Source organism: Bos mutus, chromosome X (assembly GCF_027580195.1).
Source record: "Bos mutus isolate GX-2022 chromosome X, NWIPB_WYAK_1.1, whole genome shotgun sequence".
Taxonomy (NCBI): domain Eukaryota; kingdom Metazoa; phylum Chordata; class Mammalia; order Artiodactyla; family Bovidae; genus Bos; species Bos mutus.
In genome coordinates this window covers 114,611,825-114,624,520 of record NC_091646.1, presented here as the reverse complement: position 1 = coordinate 114,624,520, position 12,696 = coordinate 114,611,825, and the positions used below count along the sequence as shown (strand labels likewise).

General features: G+C 40.5%; 1 protein-coding gene across 2 annotated transcripts in view; it reads right to left on the bottom strand.

Annotated features, from left to right (window-relative positions):
• GLRA2 (glycine receptor alpha 2) overlaps positions 1-12,696 on the bottom strand; it is a 207,028-nt gene that overhangs the window by 24,834 nt on the left and 169,498 nt on the right. For both annotated transcript variants that reach the window (XM_005903126.2, XM_005903124.2), the window contains exon 8: positions 9,958-10,107. In XM_005903126.2, the coding sequence (XP_005903188.1) occupies positions 9,958-10,107 (150 nt within the window). The remainder of the gene's footprint in view (positions 1-9,957; positions 10,108-12,696) is intronic.

The following is a 12,696-nucleotide window of genomic DNA, read 5'->3' as shown; positions in this document are numbered from 1 at the left end:
TTATTCTAATTCTAGTCTGCCATCCGATAAATAAGATTTATTGAGATACCTAATCCTAGAATTTCCCCTGCTTTCTGACAGCATCCAGTCTAGAGCAGACCTCTGCTTCCTTAGACTTTCTTCCCAAATCTCCCAGTTTAGAGTCCTGTCTATAGTACACGTTCTTCCTTGCTGCAAAGAACAGTAAGCCTAACTTAACTACTGGCTTGTTCCTGGTGGCCTTTGCTTGAAGGGCATTGGCACCTATTTGTCAGTGTTAAAGAGCTAGATGTGGTAGCTAATTTTCCAGATGACTAAATCACTATGAAGAAGATTAATGCCATCTAAAAAATGGGCCAAATTCAATGAGGTAAAAATTTGTAACAATAAATATAAAGTCCTTTGTTTAGGTTTGGAAAAAATCAAGCACATAATTAAGAACAGATAACTTGACAGCTATTTGTATTAATAGGAAAAAAGACTTGGGAAATGAACAAACATTAGCAACATCAAAATGAGTCAAATGTGGAATATGACTACTGAAAAGCACTACTGTAATTTAATGTTCTATGAAAAGTGCAGATAAACAGGGGGATATTGCTGGTTTTCTCTGTTACATCCTGATCATGTCTGGGCTGTCACATTCTGTGACTCATACTTCAAGATGTCACTGTCAAACTACAGAAAGGGTGGCCAGTATGCTGAGGAGCTATAAGCTGTATCATAGGAAGGACTTGGTCAGTTTAGCCCAGAAACTTTGAAAAGGCCTTCCAGTTCACCATGTTTAAGTGTTTAAAGGGATGTCCCCAGGAAGAGAGGAAGGAGACTTTGGTCCTTAAGGAGGAGTATTGGTCTGACTGGGGACATTCCAGGACCCCATGGGTGTGAAAAAGCCACTCCTGGATGAACATCTGCTCTGGGTCCTTGTCTTATGGCCTTCAGCAGTGGGGCTTGGGTCCCACTGGGATGGGAGATCTAAGGGCTCTGAAACATTGGGGTGGAAATAGCACAGAGCTTCTGGACCTACTGAGTGGAGGGACAGGGCTTCTTCTAAGGTGTTCTCCTCCTGAGGCATGGCCCTGGGATTTGAGGCTAAAGCCTGCTGCTGCTAAGTCACGTCAGTCGTGTCCGACTCTGTGCGATCCCATAGACAGCAGCCCACCAGGCTCCCCCGTCCCTGGGATTCTCCAGGCAAGAACAGTGGAGTGGGTTGCCATTTCCTTCTCCAATGCATGAAAGTGGAAATCGAAAGTGAAGTCGCTTAGTCGTGTCCGACTCTTAGCGACCCCATGGACTGCAGTGCACCAGGCTCCTCCGTCCATGGGATTTTCCAGGCAAGAGTACTGGAGTGGGGTGCCATTGCCTTCTCCAAGGCTAAAGCCTGGATAATAGTAAAATAGTTACTGTGCTTGTAGGTTTATTCTCCTCTAATAGGTCAATGGGAAGATGATTGGTTGAGAGCAAGACTCAGGTACTTCTAGGTACAGTGTCCTAAATAATACCCACAATACATGTCAATTTTATATTCTTCTGTAAAACATGCAACAAATGGGCAGAAACTGACACTTTATAAAAGGAACAAATTAGGTAATATGGATGCTTGAAAGAATGGCATCCTTTTAGCCCTATAGGGTCAGGAAATTATTTTTTTAATTGAAGCATAGTTGACTTAAAAGATTGTATTAGTTTCAGGTGTCCAGCAAAGTGACTCAGTTATATGTATACATATTTCAAATTAATAAGTTATCTTTTGAGAAATTGAATTGAAGGACTGATAAATACAGGGAGGGAAAGAGAAAACTGCAAAGAATGAGTACTTTCCCAAGTTACTTTCATGTGAGACATTTTGATCAGGGCCTCACATTGTCACCCTGTTGTCCAATTAGGTTGAGACCTCTTATTTTCTTCTGGGGAGACTGAAGTCTAAACAGTGTGTTTGCAACATTCCCTTTCAAAGGCAGCTCAGCCTTAAGTGGCTTAGAAGCCATAACCGTGTTCTCAAAGAGCTTCAATTTCTGTTTAGTTACTGAAAATAAAGAAGTCAGGGCTCTGTGGGTAACTGGAAACCTCTGAAATCAGGCACAATGCCAAAGTCAGGAGTGGTGTGGCCAAATATAAAAATACAGGGTGAGTGAGGTGCAAGTGAGGCTTTAAAGTTCTTGTGGGACAGTTGTTAAACTACCACATGGTGTGAAGACTTACTGGAGCTGAGGCTATAACATAAAAATAGGATTTTACTACATAGACCCTGGGCATCAACTTCTAATAGACCAAGGTTGGCCCAATCATAGGGATTTGCAGGATCTGTCAGTGAAGATCTTGGCTTGATTGTTACTGAGAAACCCAGCTTTGATAAAATTGGCTGCTTTTTGAGATGTAGAAAAGGAAAAGCGAATGCACCTGGTTGCAAATTGCCTGGCCCCTCCTTGAAAGTGACCCCATTTCATAACTTGTTCAGTAAGCGCCACATACTCTGCCCACATAAGTAATTGTAGTCTCAGGGGCTCCCTCCATAAACACCTTCCTTGAATAACTCATCATGCCAGTGTCACTTTGGGAAGTAATCTGTTCTTGGATATTCTTACACTGTGTAAAGAATCTACTGCATTGTGCTGGGGAGGTCAGTTTCCTAGTGGGAAACTAAAGAGATGCTCTTTTCATTGGAAACATTGAACATTTAAAAATGGTGGCTTGTTTTTGTTTTATATTCAGGCTACAACCTAGTAGGGTCTATGAAAATTTAATAGTTCATCACCAGCTGGGCTGAAACTAGGGCAAGGTGAGTAAGGTCTCGGGTGCAAAATGTAAGGGGTGCCAAAACCCCAGTACTTCAAAGCATTATTTTAATGCAATATTTGAAAAATTCCTTATTAATGCAAAAATCCGTGGTGAAAAAAAATACCAGATTTAAATAAAAACAAGATCTGACCCTGTACTCATATGACTAATTGCACTTGCCTCACTCTAACCTCATCCCTGATGGACCAGCCTTAAAAAAACATAGTAGAAAATATTAGGGTACATATTAGGGTACATTAGAGATGTTTGGAGAAGGCAATGGCACCCCACTCCAGTACTCTTGCCTGGAAAATCCCATGGATGGAGGAGCCTGGTGGGCTGCAGTCCTTGGGGTCGCGAAGAGTCGGGCACGACTGAGCGCCTTCACTTTCACTTTTCACTTTCATGCATCGGAGAAGGAAATGGCAACCCACTCCAGTGTTCTTGCCTGGAGAATCCCAGGGACGGGGGAGCCTGGTGGGCTGCCGTCTATGGGGTTGAACAGAGTCGGACATGACTGAAACAACTTAGCAGCAGCAGCAGCAGAGATGTTTAAGTGTGTGAGTGAGCGAGAGATACTGGATCAGAATGTAAGTGTAAAACATGAACTGTGCACAGCAGCGGCTGAGGTCAGGGACACTGAAGCAAGTTGCCTGCATGTGTGGCTTTGGTTGTTTTACTTAACCTCTCAGTGCTTTCCTCTTGTCATCTGTAGGATGTAGATAAGAATACTGCCTTCATTATTGACAGGATGACCACATTTTATCCAAACAAGGACAGTTTTGATAGTGGAAAGTGGCACGGACCATCCAGCTCTATAATGATGATGCTTTTTTTTATTTTGCAGTAATTATCAAATAATAAGGCAATTACAGATTTAAATGATCAGAAAATCACAAAGCCATTCAATCATGAGCATTCAGATGCCCACAGCAAGACTGCTCAGCCTGTATGATGATGGTCTCATGTTCACTGAACCTATGATTTTCCCGTGTTTTCCACTGACCCCACCAAGTAGTTGCCTAGGGGCTTAATGGGTTTTGCATGCCATGTCGTGGGCCAAGGCTGGTGCCCCAAATGCTTGTTAGCAGGACAGCAGTATCTCACCACTGACAGACCAAATGAAAGATTTATTTATCCCCAGCCTCTTTTGTCTGAGTGCACTTCATTTTATCAGCAACTTCTGTTCCAGTTATCCTGGAAAGAGTGTTAGCTCTGACATTGCTTTTGGAAAGGTTCCAGAGCAGAGGCCACAGGTGGTGATTTTTTTTTTTTTTTTTTTTTTAGATTTCAGCACATGTTGAAGTGAGAACTTGTGTACTGCACCTGTAGGCCCCCACCCCAGAAGATCACACCATGACAGAAAGCAGATGTATACAGAGTAAGGGTCTACCAAACCCATCTCAGTTTATTTTAATGCAACTATTAATAGGTGTTTTACTTTAGAACTAATAATTCAGGACAAATGCCAAATTACACAGGACACCAGAAAAATAGGCAGAACTAGGACTTTCTGTAGTAAGCCGGCTGTATGATCACGGCACTCACAGTTGTGGGGATTAAATCAATTCCTGTATGGAAAGTACCTAGATTAGTGCCTGGTTTATAGTAAGCCCTCAATCACTGCGAGTTCTTGTTACCATTTTTTGTTAACATAGTTTAGACTCAAAAAATGTGAAAAGCACTGGCTTGGAAAGATGTCATTTCCTAAGGGATAAATAATTGGAAATGCCTTTTTTTTTTTCCCCAAATTTAATTGTCAATGGTAGTAAGAGCCTTGACTACAAAGGGACACACACCTGCTTGCTGTTTTAATTAAAGTTTTAAATTTCAGCTTAAACTTTAAATTCATAACCATAGACCTCAGATGCAGTCTCCCACTACATTTGCCTCAGCATCCTGACCCCATCTCTCTCTTGAGAGCATTGGTTTTTTACTCTCCCAAACTACTGTTTAATATCATCTCTCTTTCCTCCTTAAACTTTCTGTATCCCTTCTTTCCATCCCATTTTCAGCTTATAACTTCCCTGATAATCCTTGAAAATGATAGGAGCGATTAGGAGTCCCTACATTGTACCATCATCAAACTACCAGTGGGTCAGCACCACTGTCATTCTCCCCTCTTGTCTGTACAGTGGTAAAGCACATGGTCTCTGGAGACAGTCTCACACTTCAGATCTTGCTGTGCTACTTCGTGGCTCATGAGCATGGGCAAATGATTTAACTGCTTTGGTATCCTCCTGAATGAGCTAACCCTAATTTAAGTCATTATTGAAATGGCTGAAATATCTGTCCCCATGTAAGGCTAACCCTGACCCTTGGCTCTGAATTGTCACCCTTTCTTCTCAAGGTGGTTTTTTTTTTCGCCTTGAAATTCTGATGTTCTTTCACTGCAGTGTTGATTTTTCCCTTTTTGCTACAGTATTCCTATTGTTAAACATGTTCTTTTATCTTCCATTTTGAAAAAAGGTCCCTCCCATTATCCCACATTATCTTCCATGCTATCTTCTAGGCTGTCCTGCACAGCAAAGGCAAATGGAAGTGAAGTCTAAACTCTGCCATCATTTCCTTTGTTCCTGACAGGATTTTTAAATGGTGGAGTGTTCCATTCTCAGAGCTTTTTTTTTTCTTTTCTTTGAGGAATGATTTCAGTACTCAATGTTGTAATTAAGTTAACCCCCCAAACTTTATAATTGACAAATAACAGTTGAGTGTATTTAAGATGTACAGTGTGAGGTTTTGCTATAAGCGTACACTGTGAAATGATTACCACCATCAAACTAATTAACATATCCATCACCTCACATGGTTACCTTTTTTGTGAATTTACACTTAGGAGGTGATCTTACCCAGTTGTGTGGATTTAAAACATTGTTTGCTGGTTACTCTCAAAGATCCTTTTTCAGATTTCTTCTCTCCCTTAGGTGTGTTTATCTATATAATTACTTGCTAACCCTACTGGCATGTCTTGCTGCTGCTGCTGCTGCTAAGTCGCTTCAGTCGTGTCCAACTCTGTGCGACCCCATAGACAGCAGCCCACCAGACTTCCCCGCCCCTGGGATTCTCCAGGCAGGAACACTGGAATGGGTTGCCATTTCCTTCTCCAACTGGCATGTCTTACAGGCATCTAAATTTAATGGCATCAAAATGACCTGAGTTCTACCCCAAGTCTGCAGTAGTCCCCATCTTAAACACTACCTAACAAGTTGCTGAAGCCAAGAATCTGAGACATATTCCTCTCTTTTCCTCACCTCCCCACATCAAATGCATCAGCATGACCTGTTGGTTTTACCCCAAAAGAATAATCACTAGAATCTAAGTTTCATCATGGAATTGCATTTGTCTGTACTGTTCAATTATATATTCTAATGATGTACGTAGCTCCTGGCACACAATATGAATCAAATATTTTTGGAATGAATGAATGAATCTTTACTCTGACCACTTCGATGACCAGTACCACAGTCTATGCCAGCAACATGTCCCCATATTTCTGTGATAGCCTCCTGACTAATCTGCTGCTGCTTCTCATGAACTACCCACTCAACATCCTGATATTTGCTATGTTGAATCTAGCCAGTGATTCTAATCCAATCAGAATAAAATCTATTCTTTCATACTGGTCTACAAAGTCTTATATGAACTTGAAATTACCATTCCTCCAACCTCATTTCCTACTCTTTTATCTTTCTCATTCTCTACCACCTGCTCTAATACTGCCCACGTTTCCCCCAAACAACCTTATTGTAGGACTCACTGGGACACTTGTGAAAAGTAGTAATTCTCAGGGACCTCCCTGCAGACTCTGTTTCACAAGATTTGGGGTGTGACACTCTCTCTATTCTTAACAAGCATTCCGGGTATCTTATGATAAGATACAGATACAGCCTAAGAATCCTCCACACAGCATTCCATGAAAGTATTCCCAGTTATTCAGAATCAGAGAGTAAAATGAAACTTCTTTTCTATTTCTGGTCTGGGAGAGCATACAGTCAGTGGGTAATTACTAAGCTAAACCAGGGAATTCTGAGAATACAATTTATGTAACTGTAATAGCTTTACATTCTAGTAATATTTCCTGAGTGGCACATGTGACCTCAAACTTCTGCCACTTTGTGCTAGACACCTGTGGAAGAGGTTCAAGAAATGGTTAGCACCAACAGGGAGGTGAAAATTGAGAGAGGCTTGATATTGAGCAATGTGCAGCAAAGGGCGTGTACCCGTGTGTATTGTTTGCTGGGATGAGGGAAAGAGGGAAATGGGGCAGCACACAGGATACCAGCCCAGAGTATGCAAAGGAAACATTTTGGCACATGCTGTAATGACTCAGTTTTTACACATAAAAGCTTGTCAATGTAAGCAACATCTAAATTGCAATGTTCGGACTTCCTAGGTGGTCCAGCGGTTAAGAATATGCCTGCCAATGCATGGGACATAGGTTTGATCCCTGGTCCAGGAAGAGTCCACATGCCACAGGGCACCTAAGCCCATGCTCTGCCAGTAGAGAAGCTACTGCAATGAAAAGCCCGTGTACTGCAACTAGAGAGTAACCCCCACTCTCTGCATCTAGAGAAAGCCCTTCAGCAGCAAGGAAGACCTAGTGCAACCAAAAATTAATAAATAAAAATTTAAAAAATAGCATACCTTACAATGTTCAGCTTTACATCTAGGTATTTGGAAGCATTAAAATTGACAATGAAACATTTTTGTTTTTGCTCCGACAAAGTAGTATGTAATTATGGCTTTACCAACAGGTTCAATTTATCATTTTTTAGGGGGAGGAGATTTTGAAAACTATCTTTCATCTCCTGTGTGTAAAACTTTAACTTCAGTTCTCTAGTGATATTGTTACAGGCACTAATGTTCTACATACCAAAGAGCATGTTTCTCTTCTGGAATCTGAAGCTGAAAATAAGTGCAAGGCTTCTGGAGTGCTAAATGAAATTGAATTATACACCAGACCACTGCTTCCCAAATGCATCTGCACTTGGAATTACCTGAGGAGCTTCAGAGATACTCCTGTGCCCCCTTCTGAGACTGAGATTAATGGGTATGAGGTATGACCAAGGTTTGGGATTTTTGAAAGATCTCCAGGCTATTCTAATGTGCAGGCAAGTTTGGGAACCACTGAAGTGGAGATTTTGAGCCATGTATTTCCAACTTCAAACTTCTAGGTAATGTAAATTTGGGGTTTCTGCATTAAAATTTAAGTTGAGACAATGAAATCAGTCTAATTGGATTTATCAGGTTGAAATCAACATGATTAGAGACCTTATTTACATAAAGCCAAGCAATTCATGAAAAAGTCAAAGTAGTTTTGTGCTCAAAGCCACACAAATTACTAATGTTCAAAACAACAAGGTTTTAAAGTAATTTTGTCAGATGAATATATATCTCCAACTACAGTTGCTAGGCTGTAGCAGAACACAAGGCTCTCAGTTAGATTTTAATTTCAGATAGACAAGGAATAATGTATTAATATAAGTCTGTTCCATGCAACATCTGGGATGTACTTATACTAAATATTGTTTATCATTTATCTGAAATTCAGGCTTGTGTGCCCTGTATATTTTTTAATTGAAGTATAGTTAATTTACAATGTTGTGTTAGTTTCAGGTGTGCAGCAAAGAGATTCAGTCATATATATGTGTGTATATATATGCACTCTTGTTCAGATTCTTTTCCATTATCAGCTATTATAAGATACTGATTAAAGTTCCCTGTGCTATACAGTAGGTCCTTCATCATTTACCTATTTTATATAGTAGTATATATATATGATTTTTGGCCTCTTTTTAAATTATTAATTGGAGGATAATTGCTTTACAATGTTGTATTGGTTTCTGCCATACAACTGTGTGAATCAGTCATAAATATATGTATGTCCCCTCTCTAGTGAGCCTCCCTCCCACCCCCAACCTGATCCTACCCCTCTAGGTTGTCACAGAGTACTAATTTGAGCTCCCTGTGTTTTAAAGTCACTTCTCACTAGCTATCTAATTTAAATATGCTAATGTAGATGTTTCATTGCTGCTCTCTCAATTCACACCACCCTCCCCTTACCCCATTGTGCCCACCAGTCTGTTCGCTATGTCTGTGTCTCTTCCTGCCCTGTAAATAGATTCATCAGTACAATTTTCTAGATTCCATATATAATGTGTTAATATATGATATTTGTTTTTCTCACTCTGTATAACAGGCTCTAGGTTCATCCACATCACTAGAACTGACTCAAATTTGTTCCTTTTTATGGCTGAGTAATATTCCATTATATATATGTACCATAACTTTATCCATTCATCTGTTGATGGACATCTAGGTTGCTTCCATGTCCTAGCTATTGTAAATAGTGCTGCAATGAACATTGGGGTACATGTGTCTTTTTGAATTATGGTTTTCTCAGGGTATATGATGCAGGAGACCCGGATTCAATCCCTGGGTCAGGAAGATCCTCTGGAGAAGGAAATGGCAACCCACTCCAGAACTCTTGCCTGGAAAATCCCATAGATGGAGGAGCCTGGTGAGCTACAGTTCATGGGGTCACTAAGAGTTGGACACGACAGAGCGACTTCACTTTCACTTTTAGGGTATATGCCCAGTAGTGGGATTGCTGGGTCATATGGTGGTTTTATTCCTAGTTTTTAAGGAAATCTCCACACTGTTCTCCATAGTGAGTAGTGTGTACATGTTATTCCCAATCTCCTAATTTATCCCCCCTCTCCCTTTGCCCTTTGGTAACCATAAGTTTGTTTTCTATGTCTGTGACTCTATTTCTGTTTTATAAATAAGTTCATTTGTATCATTTTGTATATTCCACCTATATGAATATCATATGGTATCATATGATATTTGTCTTTCTCTGACTTACTTCACTTAGTATGATAATCTCTAGGTCCATCCATATTGCTCCAAATGGCATTATTCCATTCTTTTTATGGCTGAGTAATATTCCATTGTATATGTATACCACATCTGTTTTATCCATTCATCTCTTGATGAATTTTTTTTGCTAAATGTGACAACTCTGCCCCAATTTTAAAGGACCAACCTGAGCAGTAATTCAGTATAGTAGGATGAATCAGGACAAAAATTAACTTCAGCTTCTTGCTCACTATGTGTTGTTCTATTTTCTAAATTACATTGACTGGTTAAACACCTCGAACTCTACCTGACTTTGTCTGCACTCAGAGTCAACGGTACCTTATTTTGCCTCTTCTGTCTTCTCCGGAGCCTCAGAAACTCCTTGTGCTGCCTGGAGACAAAGTTCACTGCTGCATATTCCAGTAAGGCTGCAAACACAAACAGAAGGCACACCGCCATCCAGATGTCAATCGCTTTTACGTAGGACACCTGACAGAAAGGGAGAGAGAGAAGCACCATGAAAACTGCTGGGGAAACCAGGTTCCTTATGGTGTGAGCAGCAGACAAATCTCAGTTCCCTTCAACAAGGATTATTTATTTTCTAGACTTTCCTTAAGAAAATACTTAAGCATTTTCCATCCCACTTTGCAGATTCTGAGCAGAGCAGTGAACATTACAGCCCCCTCTCCACCCCCGCCCCAGTACCTTGTTCTGTCTTTCTCAGTATAGTCCACCTGCTCAAGTAGCCCCTGAGACCAGCCCTAAAGATAACTACAAGAATTGCCTTCATGAAAAAAAAAGGAAGAAAAACAAAACTTTGAGGTAAAACTGAGTCAGGGTTACTCTTGAAACTGCTCGTTTCCTTATATTTTTCTTAACATTTAAAAACTCATTAGTTAGTTAGTTCATTTAGTTCAGTCACTCAGTCATGTCTGACTCTTTGCAACCCCATGAACTGCAGCACGCCAGGACTCCCTGTCCATCACTAACTCCCAGAGTTTACCCAAACTCATGTCCATCAAGTCGGTGATGCCATCCAGCCTCTGTCGTCCCCTTCTCCTCCTGCCCCAAATCCCTCCCAACATCAGGGTCTTTTCCAATGAGTCAACTCTTCAGTACTTTGTGGCCAGAGTACTGGAGCTTCAGCTTCAGCTTCAGCACCATTCCTTCCAATGAACACCCAGGACTGATCTCCTTTAGAATGGACTGGTTGTATCTCCTTGCAGTCCAAGGGACTCTCAAGAGTCTTCTCCAACACCACAGTTCAAAGCATCAATTCTTCAGTGCTCGGCTTTCTTCACAGTCCAACTCTCACATCCATACATGACCACTGGAAAAACCATAGCCTTGACTAGACGGACCTTTGTTGGCAAAGTAATATCTCTGCTTTTGAATATGCTATCTAGGTTGGTCATAACTTTCCTTCCAAGGAGTAAGCATCTTTTAATTAAGATAATTCTAAAACTCAGATGAGAAATAAACTATATGGGCCTTGGGTCCTTTAAAAACCAGTTCATAATTTCCATTCAACTATTGATCCTAACTGATGTGGAAGCACATATTTTTCTTTTTTTTTTTTTGAGGTGTACAATAATATAGATTACAGGTGTACAATACAGTTATTCACAATTTTTAAAGGTTGTGCTCCATCTGTTGGTTCGTTTCCAAGGCAAACCATTCAACATCACAGTAATCCAAGTCTATGCCTCAACCGCTGATGCTGAAGAAGCTGAAGTTGAACAGTTCTGTGAAGACCTACAAGACTTTCTACAATAACAACAACAAAAAAGACATCCTTTTCATCATAGGAGAATGGAATGCAAAAGCAGGAAGTCAAGAGATACCTGGAGTAACAGGCAAATTTGGCCTTGCAATACAAAATGAAGAAGGGCAAAGGCCTACAGAGTTTTCTCAAGAGAACATCCCGGTCATAGCAAACCCCTTTTCCAAAAACCCAACGGACCACTATACACATGGACATCACCAGATGGTCAATTCTGAAATCAGATTGATTGTATTCTTTGTAGCTGAAGATGGAGAAACTCTATGCAGTCAGCAAAAACAAGAGCTGAAGCTGACTGTGGCTCAGATCATGAACTCCTTATTGCCAAATTCAGGTTTAAATTTGAAAGTAGGGAAAGCCACTAGGCCATTCAAGTATGACCTAAATCAAATCCCTTATGATTATACAGTGGACATAAAGAATAGATTCAAGAGATTAGATCTGGTAGACCGAGTGCCTGAAGAACTATGGACAGAGGTTCATAACATTGTATAGCAGGCAGTGACCAAAACCATCACAAAGAAAAAGAAATGCAAAAAGGCAAAGTGGTTGCCTGAGGAGGCCTTACAAATAGCTGAGAAAAGAAGAGAAGTGAAAGGCAAAGGAGAGAAACAAAGATATACCCAACTGAATGCAGAGTTCCAGAGAATAGCAGAGCAGGGAGAGATAAGAAGACCTTCATAAGTGAACAATGCAAAGAAATAGAAGAAAACAATAGAATGGGAAAGATCAGAGATCTCATCAAGAAAATCAGAAATATCAAGGAAAAATTTCATTCAAGGATGGGCACAATAAAGGACAGAAAGAGTATGAACCTAACAGAATCAGAAGAGACTAAGAAGAGGTGGCAAGAATACACAGAATTATACAAAAAAGGGCTTAAGGACTCAGATAACCACAATGGTGTGGTCATTCACCTCAAGCCAGACATCCTGGAGTGTGAAGTCAAGTGGGCCTTAAGAAGCATCACTGAGAACAAAGCTAGTGGAGGTGATGGAATTCCAGCAGAGCTGTTTCAAATCCTGAAAGATGATGCTGTCAAAGTGCTGCACTGAATATGTTAGCAAATTTGGAAAACTCAGCAGTGGCCACAGAACTGGAAAAGGCCAGTTTTCATTCCAATCCCAAAGAAGGGCAATGCCAAAGAATATTCAAACTACCATATAATTGCACTCATTTCACTTTCCAGCAAGATAATGCTCAAAAATCTGTCAAGCTAGGCTTCAGCATTACATGAACTGAGAAATTCCAGATGTACAAGCTGGATTTAGAAACTGCGGATAAATCAGAGATTA